Below are 21,593 nucleotides of genomic sequence, written 5' to 3' on the forward strand. Positions count from 1 at the left end.
AACTTTTGAAGGTTGTATCTCAATTTCTTCGTGATTCATTAAAATAGAAGAGCTATTTACAGGTGTTAATATTGTAAAAGTGATATGTTCTCCTTCTTAAATATTAGCATTTTTCTTAAAAAATGCATCAATTCTTTGATTTTGTTATGATTATTTTATATAAAAATTTGAATATATATCTTGTAAAATATGTAAAAAAGAAGTTAGAATGACAAATATTAAAATTTATAATATTTATTAAATTTTTTATCAATTTATACGAATACAATAATATCAATACTTATTAAATATTCTAATATTTTTTATCATATAAAAATTAAATTAAATAAACAGTAAAATATAAAATAATATTAAATTACATAAATAAAAAATACTTAATTTTTTATATTTGAACTCAAAGGTAGAATGAGTGTTACTTATTGAATAGAGAGCTGCGAAATACAAATACACTCAGTTCAGTCCAAATCCAACATGTTTTGAATGTTTAAAACTAAAAATTATTGTGTAATAAAAGCAAGAGATGAAGATTAAACTTTGGTATTTTAAGTCAAAATAAAATATTTGAGCCAACTGAACTATTTTTTATTTTTTAAAAAAATATTACTAATTTTTTTAATAAAAATTTGGGGGACCATAGCCCCATGTCTGAACTAAACTCCGCCTCTGACTACGAAGCATTTTTCAATGAGGAGTGCTAAGGGCCAGTAAATTTTGTGCTATCATTGATGATTTTAATGATGTGAGATTTCATCAAAATATGTTAAAATTACTCACTTTGTTTTTGCTAATTAAGTGCGGGCTATTTTTTAATAAAACTGCCGACCCACTAGATTTTTCCTTTTCGAATTTACGAATTAGGGACAATTAGGTCTATCAAATTTTCACTATGTCTCGTGTTAGTTTTCATCTATTTTGGAATTGTCAGCACAAGACATAACGAATATCTCTTCTACTTCACGATTCACAGACATTTTTTGTTAGTCTTTAACGTTAAATTTGACAGAAAGATTGCGTTGTTTCAAAATTTGTAACGACAGAAATCAATTTAAAATTTTTAAATTCTTAGAGATCACGTTGTTTTTTGAGATAACCCATATTTATCTCTCTGTCTTGCTAAAAGAAATTAATATTTGGATTCTATTTTATTTATTGATAAGCATTAGCAATTTATTTTTTGTTGTTCACAATATTTTTTAACCTAACAAATCAATGACTAATTTATCGTGAATTTGAGTTCCATTTAAAAATTTATTGTTGATCAATAAATTACTGCATGTATAAGTAAAATTCAAATTTTCGATATTTATTTAAGTTGACGAATGACCTCACCGATTAGCCAACCCTTAAGTATCAACAATTTATTAGACCGAACTTTATACTTTTTGATTGAGTATGAAACAACACAAGTCACAGCGACTAAATTATTTATATTTTATATAAAGCTTTGGAAGCTATTGTAGTTTGTGTAAAAGCATAACTCTCTGGATGCTCTTTCGATTTATGTTCAAAGGAATAAAAGGCGCATTTGTGTAAAAGCTCCCCATGACCTTGATTTTGGAGCATTTGTGATTAGCATCGAATGATATGCTTGTCTTCTATTTATTGTAAAAATGAGTAAAACTAATTTTAGAAAATAAAAAATAAATAATAGTTAAATAAAATAAAAGATAATAAACAATTATAATTTATAATTATAGAATTTTAATGGTTGAAAAAGAAAATAATTATATACCTTAAATTGACAGATGGTTCATATTAAAAAAATTTATTTTATTGAGTTTTTTTTTAATTCATTTCAATCAATTCATCTAACAAGAATAATAGTAACATTGAGTTACATAAAAAAAATTTTTTGAGAGATTTTCTTCTATATTTAGAGAGAGGTATATTCTCCTTTTATAAAGAGAGAGTATTATTGTAATCTTTTTGTGATAGAGAGAAGTTATTATTTTTAAAGAAAGTTATTTTATACAAATTTCTAATTTCTTTCGTCTCTATATTTTTTACGGCGTCATTTGTCTAGTACCTAACAGTGGTATCAAAACCAAAGGTTACTAATAATAATTTTTTCTTCCACTGCGAGTTACCATATAAAAAAATGGCAGCAAAGTATGAGATTTCGAAATTCAGTGAGAATAATTCTTTTTATGAAAATTGAAAATAAAAGCAATTACAAGGAAAGACAATTGCGTGCAGCAATTGAAGGTAGATCCACTGGGATTACAGATGAAAAATGAAAGGAGATGAATGATAATGCCGTTGCAAACTTACACTTGGCACCAGATGATTCGGTCTTGTCAAGTGTAACAAAGAAAAGGAGAGCAAAGAAAATTTGGGATACTCTCACTAAATTATATAAAGTCAAGTCATTTCATAACAAGATATTCTTAGGGAGAAGACTTTATACTGTTCGAATGAGTAAATCTACATCGGCTACATATCACATCAACAATCTAAATACGCTATTTTTCCAACTCTCATCGTTGGATTACAACATAGCAGAAAATGAACGTACAGAACTTCTATTTCAAAATCTACTAGATTCATATGATCATTTCATCATTAACTTAACCAATAATATTTTGACAGAATATCTTTCCTTTGATGATATGGCTACTGCGATTCTTGGAGAAGAATCCAGGCACAAGAATAAAGAAGATAGATTAGAGGGATCAAAGTAAGCAGAGGCGCCGTTGATGACGAGAGAGAGAGAGAGGAAAATCAATAGAGCATGGTTCTAGTGGGAGTCAATGCAGATCAAAGCCACAAGAAAAGAAGCAATTCAAATGCTACACTTGTGGCAAGATCAGAAATGGCACTTCAAGAAAGATTGTTGGAATAAGAAGAGTATAGAGAAGATTGTAAAAGGATTAAGTTCTCAATGATGTGTTGCAAGTACCTCTGATGATGGAGAAATCCTGTATAGTGAAACAACAATTAGTTCTAAAAGTAGCAAACAGCTCACTGATGTCTAGATTGTTGATTCAAGAATAACCTGGCACATGACTCCTCAGTGTGATTGATTTTGTACATATGAACCTATCTTGGAAGTATCTGTATTTATGAAAAACGATCATGCTTTAGAAATTGTTGGAATGGGCACTGTCAAAATAAAAATGTTTGATGGTTTTATTCATTTACTTCAAGGGGTAAGACATGTAAAAGGCTTGAAAAAAAATTTGTTGTCGATTGGACAACTGGATGAACTTGGTTGCAAGACCCATATTAAAGGTGGGATCTTGAAAGTTGTTAAATGTACCCTTGTGGTAATAAAAGTAGAAAAGATTGCAGCAAATTTATACATGCTTATGAGAGATACTTTGTAAGAGGCAAAGGCATCAGTTGCTTCAGCAAGCTAAGAAGAAATGATGATGACATGACATCGCAAATTGGGCCACATGTTAGACCAAGACTTGGAGATTCTTGTGGAGATAATCTCATTCCTGGACTCAAATCGATAAACTTATCGTTTTGTAAGTACTGCATTACAAGCAAGCAACATAAATTGACGTTTGGTAGATCAACTGCTCGGAGTAAGCACATATTGGAGTTGATTTATTCTTATATATGGGAATCACCGGAATATTCCTAGGAGGAGCAAAATATCTTATATCATTTATTGATGATTACTCTAGGAAGCGATGGGTGTACCCGATCAAGAAGAAGTCAGATGTGTTTGCGATGTTTAAAGAGTTCAAAGCAAAGATGGAACTTAAATCTGGAAAGAAGATTAAGTTTTTAAGGACAGATAATGGAGGAGAATATGTCGATGGTGACTTTCTAACATTTTGCAAGCAAGAAGGTAGTCAATGGCAATTCACAGTTGCATATATGCTTCAGCAAAATAGTGTAACAGAACGAATGAATATGACTCTCCTAGAAAGAGCACGAGAGGTTTAGCCAAGTCTTTTCGGGCAGAAGCTGTTAAAACTGCCTATTATGTGATAAATCAGTTACCATTAACTGCAATTGAATTGAAGACACCAATAGAGATGTGGCAAGGTAAGCCACTTAATTATTCTTCTTTACATATATTTGGTTGTCATGTGTATGTGATGTGCAATTTTCAAGAAAGAACAAAGCTGGACACAAAGTCTAGAAAATATATATTCTTGCGTTATGCTGACGGAGTTAAGGGGTTTCGCCTGTGGGATCCCACTGCTCGCAAGGTAATTGTCAGCAGAGATGTACTATTTGCAGAAAATAGAATTTTGAAGAGAACAAGAAAATGATAGCACTATTAAAGAAATAACCACTGTTCAAATAGATGAGAAATACAGAAAAGGTATTTTTCTGAAGTAGAACCAGAGTACGAAATACAAGAAGCAGATGGCAATGACATAGAAGTTCGTCGATCCACTCGATAAAGAAAAACACCATTATAGCACTCAAATTATGTTTTGACAAGTCATGATGCATATTATCTTCTGATAGGAAATGGAAAGCTAACAACTTTTATGGAGGCTATGTGCAATTCAGATGCTTCTGCATGGATGACAACAATGTAAGAAGAAATTGAGGCATTATGTAGGAATCATACCTGGAAACTTGTTACACTTCCAGCGGGTCAAAAAGTCATTGGTAACAAATGGGTTTACAAGATCAAACAAAATAGTAATGATCAGGTGGAATGATATCGTGCAAGATTGGTTGTCAAAGAATATGCTCAGAAAGAAAGTGTTGACTTCAATGAAATATTTTCTCCAATGGTGAGACTAACTACTGTCAGAATAGTTTTAGCTATGTGTGCTATATTTGATTTACATATAGAGCAATTAGATGTAAAGAAAACTTTTTATGAAGAACTTGAAGAAAAGATATATATGCTCCAACTAGAAGATTTTGAAGAATAAGGAAAAGAAAACTTTGTTTGCAGGTTAACTAAATCTCTATACAGTCTAAAACAGGTGCTAAGATATTGGTGCAAGAGATTTGATTCTTTCATTATTATCCTTGGATACAATTTAGATAATTGTACCTATTACAAGATATATGGTGATAATGATTTCATCATTCTGCTATTGTATATGGATGACATGTTAGTGGTAGACCTCAGCAAAGATCAAATCCAAGAATTGAAGGCACAATTAACTAGGGAGTTTGATATGAAAGACTTGGGACCAGCAAACAAGATTTTAGAGATGCAAATCCATCAAAACAAAAGGGATAGGAAGATTTAGCTATTGCAAAAGAATTATTTGAGGAAGATCTTGCAACGCTTCAACATGCAAGAATGTAAGCCAATTTCAACCCCACTTTCTATAAATGTTAAATTATCCTCAAGTTTGTGCCTTAGTAGTGAAGTAGAGAGGATGAAAATATCTCGAGTACCGTATGCATCAGCAGTGGAAAATCTTATGTATGTCATAATCTGTACAAAGCCAGATATTGCTCAAGCAGTTGCGGTGGTAAGTCAATTTATGGCAGATCCGGATAAAGAGCATTTGAATGTTGTTAAGAAGATCCTGAAATACATCAAAGGGACCTCGAATGTTGCATTATGTTTTGGAGGATTGGAATTCGTTGTCAGTGGATATGTCGATTTAGACTTTGCAAGTGATCTTGATAAACGAAAATCTACTACAGGATATGTGTTCATACTTGCAAGAGGAGCTGTGAACTGGCTAGCTAAATTACAGACTGTTGTAGCTCTATCAACTATAGAAGTTGAATATATGGCAGCTACACAAGCATGTAAGAAAGCTATTTGGATCCACAGGTTGATGGAGGACTTCGAGCACAAACAACAGAAGATTCTCGTATATTGTGACAGTTAGAATGCCTTACATATTGCAAGAAATTCTGCCTTTTATTCAAGAACAAAACACATTGGAGTATAATATCACTTTGTTCGAAAAGTAATAGAAGAAGGAAATGTGGATATGCAAAAGATTCATACTAAAGATAACCCAGCAAATGTCATGATAAAGCCAATCAACATTGATAAGTTTGAATGATGCAGATCCTCCTATGACCTATTGAGTATATGAGTAACATGAAGTCATGAGACTTTTAATACCAAAATTAGCTTTAAGTGAAAGATGGTGAAAATTAGTAAAGCTAATTTTAAAAAATAAATAAATAAATAATAGTTAAATAAAATGAAAGGTAATAAACAATCCTAATTTATAATCATAAAATTTTAATAGTTGAAAAAGAGAAAAATTATATAACTCTAATTGACGGATGGTTCATATTGAAAAGATTCACTTATAAATTGAGTTTTTCCTTAATTCATTTCAATCAATTCATCCAACAAGAATAATAGTAACATTGAGTTACATAGAGTTTTTTTTAGAGATTTTCTCCTATATTTAGAGAGAGATATATTCTCCTTTTGTAGGAGAAAATGTTATTATAATCTTCTTGTGATTGAGAAAAATTGTAATTCTAAAAAAAATTTATTTCATACAAATTTCTAATTTTTTTTCATCTCTATATTTTGCTGCATCATTTGTCTCGTACCTAATATTTATCAAAGCTAGAAATCCATCACTATAAATATAAAATTACCAAAAGGAAAAAAAAAGGAAGAAAGAAGAATTCTTTCGGAGAAGTTTTGAGCTTTTTCCGTTTTTTCACTAAATCAGATTTTTAGAACATAATGCAGTATTCATAATCTATGGGGCTGGAGAAAATTCTTTCTTCAAATCCTCAGACTCCTAGCGTAGTGCAACTCTATTGCTGAATCAGCTTTTTTCCTTCTAGACTTGGGTGGCAATGGCATCTCGAATTTATGCTTAGCGGTTGCAATTTATAACATGTGTTGCCCCCCTTAAAGCCCAGAGGCTATAGATTTGGGAAATTTTAATAATCTAATTGGGTTGTTGCAATTTATGTCGTCACACTCAAACAAACAAACAAAATTTACATAAATAAAATAGTATGTTAAATTTACCTATAACACAATACAAATACTAAATTTTTGAAATGAGACACAGATAATCATTAATTTATTTTCTTTAAACAAGTGAAAAATCCTAAATAAAAAAGGGAAGAGAGACAGTAGTACACAGGAAACAGATTTCTCCAAATGATGTTAATTTTCCCATACATGCTGCGGTAATTATCATTTATAATACAGTGCTTTCAGCTTTCTATTCCAAGCTTAAGAAAATTGGACTTATTAAATAATGTGATGCTTTTCTATAGAAGTGTCATATTCTTTGGTCCATCTTTCTTCCATCCCTTAAGGTTGAGATATCTAAGCAGTAAAAATGGATATTATCAACCACCATAGCGGTACTTGAGGGGTTCTGGGGGCTCCTCTTCCATAATGCCAGATCCTGTTGTTGCCAAATACTCACGAATGGTTGTTTTACGGTCAGCAAGATAAGTGTGATCTAAAAAGTTGTCGTATGCAGTATCACCAAGATTCTTTGCTGCCAGTACACTGCAGAAACATTTCATAATTACCGTTTGAATATGGGGAATGTAGTAATAGAATGGGTTTAAATGAACAAAGTTTTGATAGTGTTATGGGACTGAATGGACAAAGACAAATGGAATGGTAGAGATGTGTCTACAAATGCATTTTTGTCCTAATGTTCTTATCTCATTGTCTTGGGAGAGTAACCAAACAATTGTAGTAATTTCATTTTCTAGATTCTAGAAGCAATGCTTTCCTAGCTCGAAAACAAGTTGAAAAGGTATGCGACTATTTAAGAGGGATGCATCAAACGGTCACTCAAAATCAAAAGGAAACTACAAATTAGAAAGAGAATTTGAAGTTTCTGTTATGAGCAATCCATTTCATGGAATTGTCACCTAAAAATAAATTTGAATTGGATACATCAGTGATTCTCTCAACAAGGATGATTTGACCAGAAGACAATAGCACCAGCCACCAGAAAACCAGACATGTGCTGCTGATTTTACATTATCTCCTCTTTAATTTCAAAGAGTTATAAATAATAAAGTTGGACCAGGAAGTGCATACCAGTGCCTAAGATAAACACGGCAAGGGAAGACATCATCTCTCCAAATTTTATCGATATTCCATCGTCCATATTGCTGAAAGTATACTTCCTTACTTCCTGCGAGAATCAGCATAAGCATACACAACTGAAGAAAAAGAAACCAAAAAAAGCATACAGAAGATCATTTCATGTATGCTATAAAAATTGATTTAACATACAAATTCATCGAACAGCAGCAAAACCCAGCCTTCCAGAGTTTCAAAATTCCTCAATAAGGAAAATGTTATTGAGAATTAGGGAATCACCTTTACATCTAATGTGAAGAAACTCCTCGTCGCTGTAACGGGTACAAAGGACCTGAGAAAAATTCGATGCATATCATACAATCATCTTTGAAATGTAAATAACCAACAAAATGTCATTTCTATGCTTCGCCACATACCGCTGGAAAATCAAAAGGTTTGCCATCAAGTATTTCTGGAAGAACCTAAAGACGCAAAGTATAGGAACATCACAAGACACATTACTCAGAAAAATAGTACCAATTGTCAAGAACAATCAAGACATCAATAGCAACAATGCTCAGAATCTTACAGAGAGAAACCGAAACTCAACCTCCCTCTTGATAAAATCCGGAATCTGGCAATTCATCCCTATAAAATGTTAGCTCCATTTGCTCAGTTAACAGCACAAACACAAAACAAAACAAAACAAAACAAAACATTCAATGATTAAGGAACAAAAAATTTAACACAGCACCATACCTCGGATTTTCTGATCTCAAAAACAGTCACAATAAGTGTTTCTCCTTCACATGGCTCCACACTCAAGCTCGAAATCTCCTAATAAAGTTTTCATCAACACAGAAAATACAAATTTAGTCCAAACGCAAACCGCAGCAACCAATTTTCATGTACGTTCAAATGGAAAACATAGTAATAATGCATTTTCATTTTCAGTATAAAAAGAAATCAAACATTTTTCCTTCGTTCTAAATTTTCAGGAAAAACAAAGAGGCGAGTTAAGAAGCGATGAGAAGTAACCATGGTTTCTGGTTTGGCGATGCCGCGCTCGAAGAAAACCGGAGCAACGTGAGCGAACACGCGACGGAATCCGTTCAGCCTTGCCACTCGGAAGTTGAGCAGATCGGGGAAAGTGCTTCTTGCGCTTGTCTCTACATTTCATAATACAGCGGTTACGAAAACGGTTAAGGCAACAAACGGTTATGATGATTGGACGTACCAGAGAGGAGAGAACCGAATCCGCAGATCGATATGTAACCGTCTGGAGAGACGAGAGACTCGAAGTCCGACTCGTCGTTGAGTTCGGTGAGAGGATGTTGTTGGCTTGCCGGAGAGTGTGAACGGAGGGCGGCGGAGGACATGGCAGCGGAAGGAGGGAGTTGGCCGATAAATGGTTTGCAATTTGGAAGAGAAAGAAGAGTTGAGAAGTGTGAGAGGGAGAAGGAGAGGGTTGCGCGTTGGTTGAACGCGCGTGAGGCGAGTAGCGGAGGGAGTGGGAGTGGCAGTGGCAGGGTGAGGGTGGTGGCGTTCATAGCAGCAGAGAAAGCTGCTTGTAGTTCACGATTTCACAGTGAACACAAAAGTCAAAAGCCTATAGCAGCAATGCCACATACCTCGTGGATGGATTGGTCATTTCGCGATATTGTTAGGGTGTTTTTGGTCAATTCAGTATCAGATGATTTGTATTGGTCATTTCACGCAATTTGTTATATTCTCTAGCTGGCAAGTGAAAGAAAAGGAAGGAAAAGTATTATAAAAAGAGAAAGTATAGGGAGCTAATGACCTAAGCGTACAATGTGGACAATGAAGGTTTAGAAAGTATTAGAGATATGATTATTAATGTTATATTTTCTTGTCAGGTTATGTTTTTGGGATGAGTGGTTGAACATGGTATTAGAGTTTGAGATCCAGAAGGTCAAGAGTTCGAATCTTGGTGAACCCAAAATTAAGTTTTTATAACATGAGATGTTTATTATCCCTAGTATTCAGATGGTTATTCTGGATAGTATAGGTGATGTTCATTTTATTCATAAACCAAAGATTTAGCCCATTGTACACATTGTACGTTTAAGCCATTGACTCCCTAGCACTACTCTTATAAAAATATATTCTGGCAAAAACGATAAGAGAAGCTTGTGATTTTATCGGAGACAAATAGCTTCATATTACATTGACAGCATGATACATAGAAGAACACAGTTCAAAATTGAGAGACTTATTATTAAAAGTGTGTGCTAACATGGCTATACATTATATGATGGTGGTGTGAGAAAGTTATTATGGGGCTGAAAGAAGAGGCAGATAGCTGAGATGTCATCAATGGCAATGCCTCTTCGCTTCCTCTTCCATTCATGCTTAGCGCATTTCACCAATCTCTCGGCAGCTTTTCCTTTCTCTTCACTTGAACCAACTATCTTCACTGCTTCTTGGTTCGAAATTACATCCCATACCTTTAATTTTATGCAAAAACAATTAATCAGCTTACACACTTCATATAAATTTGACTCTCTGTTGACAGTCTAGACACAGCACCACCGGGAGTTGATATGACATGTGTACATGTATATGTAGTATCAAGTATTTTTCCATGTAAAAATGTTTTTATGTAAATATAATAACTAAAATATTGACATATATTAAAAAAAAAGGCATTTTATGATTGATGAGAGACATAGAATAAGGTGCATAATTATTAAAGCAAGCATGCATACCCCATCACTAGCCAAGATGAGAAATTGATCTCTAGAGTTTAGCTTCCTTTGAGTGACTTCAGGCACAGAGATTAGTCCAAAATCCTTGACACAATAATCACCCAACGCTCTTGATATTGCAAGTCCTGGTGTTTTACCATTTGGCATCCACACCCTATACACTCCTGGCTCATCTTCTAGACAAAACACCCTCCCTCTTGATTCCATTATCCTCTCTGCCTCCTCTGAATTTACCAAAAAACCAAATAATAATAAGCACTTGTTATTATGTTATTATGTATGAGAGTGTAGAATGTAGCATACTAACTTGGTAAATTTGGCTTCATGTCAGTTGTAAGCTGAAGGGCACTTAGTGTGCCACCATCTGAAGTTGTTGCCAATACTGCCCTTGAATCTCCTAAGTTTGATATAATCAGATCTTCACCCTGAAACATTAGTCACACAATCTTCAGGCACATTGACATGACATAGATATACTTATGTTGTCAAGATTTATATATTTTCAAATGTTCATTAATATTAAACTATCAATATAGATGGGTCTGTTATGATGTGTATAGGTAAAGGAGAATTTTTATATGTTCCAATGGAACTCAAATTCTTTCTCCACAAGAATTTTATACCATTAAAATGTTTTGGAAAATGTAAAGAGTAATAATAATTTATAAAAGAAATAAAAAGTAGAGGTGATATAGAGAGTACAAAGTTTTCAGGTTATGGCCAACAAGATTGTGTACACATTTTAGACTATGTAACCAATCAGTGTATTATTAGTAGAAAACAGAAATTAACCTATCTATAAGGTAAAATTGATCATTTTAGTTTTGTAACTATGAAAAAAATGAAAGTAAATTGAAGATAGATAAACCTGTTTGATAACTGTCAAAGCTGTAGTACCACTTTGAAAGGAATCAATCCCAGTATTCTGCTTTAGATGATGATCAACAGCAGCACAAGTCTTTATGCATGCTTGCTTCCATATGTCAAATTCATGGTGGTTCCTCCTATCTGCTTCCATCTTGTAATTCAGGTCAAGAGATGTTGCAGCAAGATTTTCCTTCAAATTGCATAGCAAAGAGGCAGGGACAAGTTTCATGACACTTTTGGACACATAGTGTCCCCAAGGGCCATGTCCATCAAAAACTCCACACAATATCATGTCTTCTTGCCAACCAAATTCCTAGCAACAGGAACAAATTATTATATTTAGAAACATTATGTCATGTTCCATGCTAATCAAATTCTTTAGGGTGCGTTTGCAAGTTGGAATTGTGTTAACTGTTAAGGACATGGACTATGAGATCCAAGACAGAATTCACCACTCACTCCTGATCCTAATACCTCGAGCACTTCTTAACTTGAGCGTCGAAGTCTTTACAGAAATATTTTCTTGGGGAACTGTCAGTCTATAGCAAGGAGAATTGCAACAACCTCTCCTAATCCTAATCCTATTTTTCTTGTTATGAACATAAGAGTCACAAGACTTTAATTTACACATAAAAAGCATTCCTTTCCCTACTTCACCTCCAAAATCAAAAGTCACAAACACCCTCTTAAAAGTTTATGTCCAATTTATGCTTGTAAAGGCAAAATTTCAACTTTAAGAATGTTTTCATACCTCCCAAACAATAAGGCGATCTTGATTGACTCCTTTCTGGCCCTTCTTTGTGAAAATTGAGGCAAAGTTGTTGGCTTTGGAAGACTTAACAGTTCCTGATGAACTCAATAACAAGCCATTCTTCCTTGCTTCCTTCGCGAGTGCTTTCACGGCTTTCCTTTCATCATTGTCATCATCGTTTGGACAACTTTTCTTTCTTGCAAATCCATTGAGAAGAGATGGAAAAAGAACCATGGCTGCTGCTACATTCCAGTCAAAGTTGCGACACACTGCCAAAACAAAAATATTTGATCCTTATTAATGTTTCTATATATCTTGTTGTAGCTAGAAATGCAAAGATTGAAAAGAAGTTAGTTGAAGCTTCAAAAAACAACCATCTACTACACAAAGATAAGAATGATGAGCGAGTATGTAAATTGTTTACTTGTTATTCAAGAGATGAACATGATAAATATGTGACATGACAAGTGTAATAAAGGAAAATAAGCATGTTACATATCATTTAGAAAAGAAAAGAACCTTGAGAATATGATATTTGCTATAGCTTCCTAACTCAACCGAGGTAATAATTAAGATGAAAAAATGAATTGACATGAAATTTGATCATTCAAAAGTAGTAAACAAAAGGGTATGTTATATTATATATATGCCTGATATTGGAATTGGCCACAAGCAATTCCTAGCACATGCCAGAACTTGAGGAACTAAGAGATGATTCTGTGAAGTTATGTGTTACTTACAACACCCCATTAAAGCCAAATTGCAAGCACAAGTAGGTGTACGGACGTGACGTTTAATTCTTGTAACTTACAATGTGAATGTAAGGTTCGTCGTATTACCATAGCAACCATTTAATTTGCTTTGGCCATCATAAAGTACACAACACATGGGCTTTTTGGGCAAAATAAAGATGATCAAACGTCATGGTTAACATAAGGTTAACAACTTTAAGGGTCCAAAGTAGTAATTAAATATTGCCACAACTTAATTTGTATAAACCAACGTTAGCTTAGTCGAGTGGTAGACATGTTTGTTTCATAGTTATATTGTATATCATATTTCGGATAGAAGAATAGATAACAATATGATATTTCATCAAATATATGGTATGTCAGAATAAATATTTTCTATATATTATTTCGATATATAATACCTATACAAAATACTTAAGTCCATTATTAGCATAACTCAAAATACAAGTTTTTGTTCTTTTCAATCGGACACTGCCCTTCCACCACCTCATCTCTTTACTAGTATTTATTTTCTTGTGAATTTGTTTGTTTATTCTACCTCTTTTTAACATTTGTCGTGATTGCCGCTTCATACTTTGTCACAAATGACAGATTATCACCATTTCTATTGATGATATCTAAGATGATTTAATTCGCAATTCATAGTGTTTTGATGCGTAGAAGAACCGCGATTTAGAAGAAGGCACATGTCAACTGATAAATGGTAATGTCACCTTATTGATAAATTCCTGTAATTCTGGTTTATTCTATTCGTAGTGATTTGAGTTCCAACTCTTGTGATTTGAACATAATATAAATAAAAAGAAAAATATAGAATATCAACATATTATCTATCAACTTATTATTAATAATAATTAATTATTATATTTTAAACACATATATAAAGAAATATATCCAGAAAATATATCTATAAAGACACTTCTATTAAATATAACCATAAAAAATACATTTTTATTAGACACATCTTCAAAGACTCTTCCATTAAACACACTTATAAATAAGAATTAGCAGAAGTTGGCAGAAATGCTGTTAGTAACGTAACGAGATTGTAAATAAAAAGTTGCATTAGAATAAACAATTACAGCTCCTTGAAATAAATATATATAGTTTCTACAAATCCGTTTTGTACGAGGTCGGTATTTAACAAATATATTTTGCTATACCGCGCAACTTGACAGAAAAGTAATGACTAAATTAAAAATCTGTGAACGATATCAGATTGTATTTTAATGGTTAGCTTTAAATTAAGTGATCTTCAATCTTTGATTAAGTACAATTTCGAGTAGAATGAAATATTCTAATATGGAGACTCAATCGGATGACAACAACACGTAATATTTCTAAGAAACACATCCCTTATGATATGTACCAAACACAATGCTATCTCATGGCAAGATGGTTTTAGAAGGCCCTAGAATAACTAATTTGGGTTGGTCGAGTGTTCAGCTCACTTATTCACTTAAATAAGTATCGTGTTCTGAAACCCGCCTTATGCATGCAGGAATCTCATTAATCCGCAGTAGATCTTTAAATGAAATTCCGATCCGCGACGATTAGTCTTTTGACATATCAAATTGAAAAATATCATGGATAACGAAAAAAAAAAGCCCCTAGGATGTCAAGGTCAAACAAGTGGCCACATGATATCATATTTTTTATTACTTAGAATGGAATAGGTTAACAAACTAAGAACGAATTCATGGCTTGGGTTGCTTTATGGGGAAGGCTGACACGCATGATTGCTATGTGATCATTATTGTGTAATAAATAATAATGAGTGTATCTTTATCTTCAGGTCACACGTGTATTCTGGAAGAGTTAAGATTCCTACTCAGAATAGTTCAAAAAAGATTTTGACAAGAATCGCTCGAACCTTGACGGGATTGATAATGTGTGGGCAGAAATGAATTAAAGCAGTAGAACCAATTTATCAATGGATGTGTATTATTAATTAAGAAAGCAAAAATACTTTGAGTAGGATGTTTTAACAAGAATACCATTAACAATTTGAATCCATTGTTGATAACAACAAACTATAATCAATATAAGTAAAATCAAAATAATCAATGCTTTAGCATTGCATATTACATTTACATTTGATGGTTATCAGTGGCTAAGAGAATGAGGTTGAATCTTAGTCCCCTTTTTGCTTGATAATACTTGCTAGCCTTTGAAACCACTTCTGAAAACTTTTTGTCTTTTTATCTCGTAACTAGCCACGAGACTTTTTCTTTTGTCTCGTCTCCAGTCACGAGACTTTTCTTTTTGTCTCGTCAGTTAGCACGAGATATTTTTAGTTTTATCTCCTGGGCAGCAGAAACAAAAATGGAGTAGAAGAAAGAGAGAATTACACCAAGATATATCCTGGTTCAGCTGCTAAGTGCAAGGCAGCCTACATCCAGTCTCCATCACAATAATGATGGAATTTCACTATAATCATCCTTGATTACAAACATCAATTCTCCCTAGAAACTACCCTTCATATCCGGGACAAGTCCAAAATCTAAACCAAAACTGAACTTGACTTGGTCGCAGCCAAGCTTTCAACTGTAAAGTGCTAACCCAACTTACAAGGGGATTTCCACAGAATCATGAAACACAACACAGATGTACAAATGAACTCTAAGGACATCTATGGTTTTTTCTTTTAATTTTTCACTCTTTGCCTTTTTCCGCTCTATGACTTTTTCATACAAACCTCACTGTTTGCCTTTTTCCATGAGACTCAAGACATGACAAAATTAAACAGAAAAATTACAAAATGAAAACATTGAAGGAGAAGAATGATAAATCACTATTTCATGGCTTATCTTGTGTTCAATTGAGTGGTTTTTATCAACTCTTTACCCACTTATTCATACTATTTGCATGGTTTTACATTTGCCTTTCTAATTATGTGCTTTGATTGAAAACATGCTTTTTTGGCCTTAAGTTCCCTATGTTTAATCCTCTCTTATTACCATTAGATGCCTTGATATGTGTGTTAAGTGATTTAAGAGATTACAGGGCAGGAATGGCTCAGAGGATGGAAAGGAAGCATGCAACAGTGGAAGGAATACAAGAAGTTGGAGAAATTGCTAAGCTGTCCAACCTGACCTCTTCACACTCAAACGGCTATAACTTTAGCTACAGAGGTCCAAACGAAGCGGTTCTAGTTGCGTTGGAAAGATAACGTCTGGAGCTTCGATTTAATATATAATATGCCATAGTTGCTCTGACGCTAGGCGACGCGAACGAGTGCTCCACGCGGGCGCAGTGACAAAAAATCCGCGTGTATGAATTCGCAACCAGCGAATTCTGGGCTGTTTCTGACCCAGTTCTCGACCCAGAAAACACAGATTAGAGGCTATAAAGTAGGGGAATGCATCCATTCATAATCATAAGCTCATAATTCATAATTTTTAGTTTTAGATGTAGCTTTTAGAGAGAGAGGTTCTCTCCTCTCTCTTAGGATTAGGATTCCTCTTAAAGGGATTAGGATTTCAACTTTATTATTTCAACTTACAACTTCAATCACAGGTTCAATGTTCCTCTATTTATTTTTCTAATTTAATTTATGAATTTTCATGTTAGATTTGATTTCTATTATTAATACAATTGAGGTATTTCAAATTTATGATTTTTATTTAGCTTGTTATATTCTTGGTTTTAATTGATGAATTGATAAATTGGAGACACTTGAGTTATCAAACTCCTTGTTGATTGAAAATTGGAATTCTTTAAGAATTAATTCGAGATCTAATAACTCTAGCCCTTCCCAAGGAAAGACTAGGACTTGAGGATTCAAAAATTAATTCATCCACTTAACTTACCTTCATAGTTAGAGGTTAACAAAATGGGAGAAAAATCCAATTCTCATTACAATTGATAAGGATAACCAGGATAGGACTTCCAGTTTTCATATCTTGCCAAGAGTCTATTTTATAGTTATTTATTTATTTTATTCTTCTTATCATTCAACATACTGCTTCCTTACTTTCAAAACCCCCAATTTACAAGACTCATAACCAATAATAAGAACACCTCCCTGCAATTCCTTGAGAAGACGACCCGAGGTTTAAATACTTCGGTTATCAATTTTAAAAAGGGGTTTGTTACTTGTGACAACCAAAACGTTTGTAAGAAAGGTTGATTGCTTGGTTTAGTAACTATACTTGCAACGAGAATTTACTATAACTTCTAAACCATCAATCTTCAATTCTTCAAAATGGCGCCGTTGCCGGGGAATTGCAAACGTGTGCCTTATTATTGGTTATTGTAAATATTTACTTTTAAATTGTTTTTTTCAGGAAAAAAAATTTTCAGATTTTTATTTTAAAATTTTTTTTATCTTATCCTATCTTATTTTAAAAAAAATTAATTTTCAATTTTCAATTTTAAAAATTCAATTTTCAAAATTTAAAATTCAAATTTTAAAATTTCAAATTTTAAACTTCAAATTTCAAATTTGCTTTTATTTTTGTTTTTAAATTTTTATTAACTAACTATGAGTTCTCACCCCTCTCGCTTTGAGTTTGGTTCCAATGTTGTTACAAGGAATGAAAATTATAATAGGAACATGCATCAAGGTCAAAACAATCAGAGATGGAAGGAGCCACGAGGATCTGATCAACCTTTCCGGCAACAACACCTTCCACAGTACCACAGACAAAGACCATTCCACGATGCATACCAAGACAGTAGTTATGGTGGACCCTTCCGTGACAACCAACATCCACCAAATTACTATAGTCAAGAGCCATTCCAGGGGGCATACCAAGATGATAGATATGATGGACCCTCATCATATGCCTATAAACCTCCTCAACACAACTTTGAACCACCACACTCACAAGCCAACTACCACAATTCACCTTCATATGATCCTAACCCACATCCACCATACCAACCACCTTATGAACCATATGAACCATATATAGAACCACCCCAATTCCAACCCAATTACTCTCAAGAATCACCACCTCCATATGCACCATATCCATATCCATCAATCCAAGAGCCTTATGGTCCTACTTATGATATCCAAACAGAACAAGAATCAACGGATCGTCACAAGGAAACAGTGGATCAATTTCTTGCAACCCTTCACCAATTGAATCAAGCAATAAATCAATTAGCTTCCCGACGTTCGGACACTCAAAGAACCCCCATGGCTTCATGTGGACAATCTAATGAAGAACGTAGCATGAAGGAGACATTAGAAATTCCAGTGGACAATACGGAGCATGACTTTGTATTGGAACAAGTGGAGGAAGCTATAATTATTGAAGAGGAAGAAGTGGTTACAGACTTAGGAGATGCTGAACCTCCATGGGAAAGTCAGGTTATATAACCTCCTTCCAAGGCGATTGAAATTGATGTTGAGGAGGGTGTACAACCTCCAAAGCATATCATAGTTGAAGACTTGGAAGAGTTTGATCAAGAGATGGAGATTCAAGAAGAAGAAGCACAACCTCCCATGCCCTTGGTAAGTAATGAAGAAGAGATTGAATTGGAAGAACGCTACCAAGAGGAAGAAGTTGAAATTAGAGAATTTTGCAAAGAGGTGGAAGTTGTCAAAGAGCACAAGGGAGTGGAGCTTGAAATTACCTTGCCGAAGTTATTGGAGACCCCTCCCCCTAAGTTGCCATCATCCTTCACAACATTCAAGTGGATAAAATTCATATCCCTTAGCTTTCTAATCCCACTTGAGTATGGGCTACTGGAGATGGATGGTCAACTTAGAGCTCTTTGTGACATTAAGAGTAAGAGAAAGATAGTCAGTGGTAAGAATTGTCTTGCAAGGTTCATTATGGTTAGAAGCTTTAAGTTTAAACGCAAAGGTTGGTGCAGAGCTCAATTGAATGGGTCTAGGAAGCTATTTGGATGCTTCAATGAGAATTCTAAAGCTGAACTACCCGGATGGAACAATATTGCTCAACAAGACGACGGGTGCAAAAGCAAGATTTGGGACCCCGAAATTCATTCTGGCAATCAACACTCTTGGGGCCTTGTCACTTGCTTTAACTTATTTGAAGGCTTTCTATGCCTAGTTTGGGATCCCGGAGGTTACTGGAAGTACAAACACTGGTGGGGATTCATGGATGAATACAAGCATAAGCCACCATAACAGGGAGCTCACCAAATGTCCAACTTAAGGACTCTAACTAAAAGTGCTAGGGGGAGACAACCCACCATGATATGATCGTTCATGTTTCAGTTTTATTTCGTTTTGTCTGTTTTTATATTATATTATTTTCATTGAACCTGAATACTATTCATAGCATTTGCATCAGTACTGCATACTGCATTTAAAAAAAAAGCAAAGCACGCACGCGACGCAGCAGCGTCGCTGACGCGTCCGCGTCACCAGTGCATTGGGAAGAAAAGAAATCGAACAGAAAGTCACGCGAGAGCGTGGCTGGAGGCGCGCCTTTAGCATAATTTGACCCCACGCAACCGCGTCGCTGACGCGACCGCGTCATGTGGCAAAAGAGCCTCCCACGCGTCCGCGTCCCCACGCGATCGCGTGGCTCTGTGGAATCGACGTAAATGGGTGTATGGCAGTAAGTTGGACTGGGATGGGGCTGGAATGGTGCTAGACGCACAAGCCCTACGACGCGACCGCGTGCCCCACGCGTCCGCGTCGCCCTCCGATCTTGGCCATCCATGCGATCGTGTCAACCACGCGACCGCGTCACCCAATATTTTGGTCAAAAGAGTTTCGAACAGAGAGTTGTGCGAGTGCGAGGCTGCCTTCGCGCACTCGCACGGATCATGTCACGCGTCCGCGTGACCGACGCGACTGCGTTGAATCATTTAAGCGCTGCTCGTGCGAACGCGTACCCCACGCGTCCACGTCGCTCGCGCCGCACAGCTCATCCAACTCTGCCAAAAATATCTTATCTTTTTCCTTCCCAAATCCTATTTTTTCTTCTATCTTTCCTTCTTTCTTTTTTCTTTCTTACTTTATCTCTTTCACTTCTCATTCTTTTTCACTTTCATTCTATTTTTACTTAATTTATTTGCATACTTTCATTCATTGCATTTTAATTTTGTGCATATTTTTACTTTCTTTTCTAAATTTATTACTTTTCTGTTGGTGTTGAAATTTCTTATTTAACTGTTGCATCTTCTCTTGAATTATTTTGGGTCCTTAGTGACCTGTTTTATTCTGGTTAGGTAATATTATTTAATTCAATGCAAATCTTTTATACCTGTATTACTTTTGCATTGGCATGAATTTATATTACCTCTCTTTACCCACACTCTCCCTCATTGTTGCAAATTTTGCACTATTGATATGCCATGTGCTTATACTATTTCCTCACTTGCATGCTGAAGCTTCCATGTAATTGAGACCCTCATTATTTGGCATTAACCCAACCATATTTTATTTGTTTTCTTATCTTTTTTTCTAGGATACTGTTCTTCTTTTTCTCTTCTTTCAGGCTGGCCACCGAAGACGGAAAAAGGGAGAAACTTCTAACAGGGGAGACAAACAAGTCCATCTGCACTATCCTTAAAGAAAAGCATCAGTTGGAGCAGCCCGTCCACTTGCACATCTTAGCATGCACCGAGGACGGTGCAATCTTTAAGTGTAGGGAGGTCGATACCGACTTCCAGGGGTTAGCTACCTTCTTTTCAAACACCATTGTTTTATTTTCTTTGTTTGTTCATTGTTACATTTGTATGTTTGTTTGATTTTGTGCATATTTTACCACTTGGTTAAAGTAATATTTTCTTTTTCAAGAAACTTTTTATAGCATTTCACTAATTTGAATACAATTTTTTGTTACACTTGTTTGAAGAAATATTATTTTGGAACATGAGTTAGAGCTCGAACACACAAAACCTGTAAGATTTTGAGCTTATTTGAATTGGTTGCATTTTATCAACCAATATTTTATTTTGGTGTGTGTTTTTCTCTCTAAAATTGTAATCTTTGTCTTGCTTAAATCTATATTTCTATGGTTTGATGTATGCATGCACTTATATGATTGAGGCCCTTGTTTCACTAAGCTTACATACCCATATGGCCTTAACCTTTTCATTATCCCTTGCAAACCAATTTGAGCCTATTTTTACCCCTCTGTTCTTTATTTTTAGCACATCATTAACTCTAAGCGAAAAACAATAATGTCCTTAATTTGAATTCTTGGTTAGCTTAGACTAGTGAGAGTGCTCATGAATTAAGTGTGGGAAAATTGGGATTGAAAACATTTGTTTTTAGAATTGAGTATGTTAGAATTTTTTGAAAATGTGAAAGAAATGCTTAGGACATGTTCATGCATTCAATAATTTAATCATATGCATTGAGAAAAACAAAAGAAAAAAAAATAGATATATATCTATAAAAAATGAAAAAGGAGAAAAAGAAAAGAAAAGAAAAAAAGAGCAATTAAGCAAAAAGGGGACAAAATGCCCCAAAGTAAGTGGTGAAAGCAATGCATATGTACTGTACTTGAAATTAGAATGCATGAATATGTGGAAAACATGGTTAATGGATAGTTAGATGTGGTATTATGATTACATGGATTGTCTAAAGTTAGGTGGAAAATTTAAGTTAATTAAGGATTCAGATTTTAGTC

General features: G+C 34.4%; 2 protein-coding genes across 5 annotated transcripts; both read right to left on the reverse strand.

Moving 5' to 3' along the window:
- Window positions 1-7,024: 7,024 nt before the first annotated feature.
- On the reverse strand, window positions 7,025-9,624 carry LOC112741707 (uncharacterized). The gene is made up of 8 exons (XM_025790786.2): window positions 9,162-9,624; window positions 8,963-9,093; window positions 8,684-8,761; window positions 8,514-8,558; window positions 8,362-8,406; window positions 8,225-8,276; window positions 7,940-8,036; window positions 7,025-7,393 (listed from the first exon to the last, which is right to left on the reverse strand). The coding sequence occupies exons 1-8, from the start codon at window positions 9,472-9,474 to the stop codon at window positions 7,228-7,230; spliced, it is 927 nt and encodes a 308-aa protein (XP_025646571.1). The 5' UTR covers window positions 9,475-9,624; the 3' UTR covers window positions 7,025-7,227.
- A 457-nt stretch (window positions 9,625-10,081) lies between these two features.
- LOC112741708 (probable protein phosphatase 2C 34) lies at window positions 10,082-13,214 on the reverse strand. 4 transcript variants are annotated; one of them, XM_072213858.1, is made up of 6 exons: window positions 13,083-13,214; window positions 12,272-12,540; window positions 11,522-11,833; window positions 10,961-11,078; window positions 10,654-10,877; window positions 10,082-10,392 (listed from the first exon to the last, which is right to left on the reverse strand). In XM_072213858.1, exons 1-6 carry the CDS (start codon window positions 13,120-13,122, stop codon window positions 10,186-10,188), a joined length of 1,170 nt encoding a protein of 389 aa, XP_072069959.1. In that variant the 5' UTR covers window positions 13,123-13,214; the 3' UTR covers window positions 10,082-10,185. The 4 variants fall into 4 exon arrangements, with proteins under 4 accessions (XP_072069959.1, XP_025646572.1, XP_025646573.1 ...); XM_025790787.3 differs by having other exon boundaries at window positions 13,012-13,181; XM_025790788.3 differs by having other exon boundaries at window positions 12,922-13,116.
- Window positions 13,215-21,593: the final 8,379 nt, after the last annotated feature.

Source organism: Arachis hypogaea, chromosome 14, assembly GCF_003086295.3.
Source record: "Arachis hypogaea cultivar Tifrunner chromosome 14, arahy.Tifrunner.gnm2.J5K5, whole genome shotgun sequence".
Lineage (NCBI taxonomy): Eukaryota > Viridiplantae > Streptophyta > Magnoliopsida > Fabales > Fabaceae > Arachis > Arachis hypogaea.

Excerpts from the sequence above, each read along its gene's own strand:
- LOC112741707 (XM_025790786.2), bottom strand. The coding sequence starts at position 9,474 with ATGAACGCCACCACCCTCACCCTGCCACTGCCACTCCCACTCCCTCCG. Across the intron at positions 8,559-8,683 it reads TTGAGATCAGAAAATCCGAG|ATTCCGGATTTTATCAAGAG; the intron begins GTATGGTGCTGT and ends ATGAATTGCCAG. Across the intron at positions 8,037-8,224 it reads TCTTCACATTAGATGTAAAG|GAAGTAAGGAAGTATACTTT; the intron begins GTGATTCCCTAA and ends TGATTCTCGCAG.
- LOC112741708 (XM_072213858.1), bottom strand. The coding sequence starts at position 13,122 with ATGGTTGCTATGGTAATACGACGAACCTTACATTCACATT. Across the intron at positions 11,079-11,521 it reads CTTTGACAGTTATCAAACAG|GGTGAAGATCTGATTATATC; the intron begins GTTTATCTATCT and ends CTAATGTTTCAG. Across the intron at positions 10,878-10,960 it reads CATGAAGCCAAATTTACCAA|AGGAGGCAGAGAGGATAATG; the intron begins GTTAGTATGCTA and ends TGGTAAATTCAG.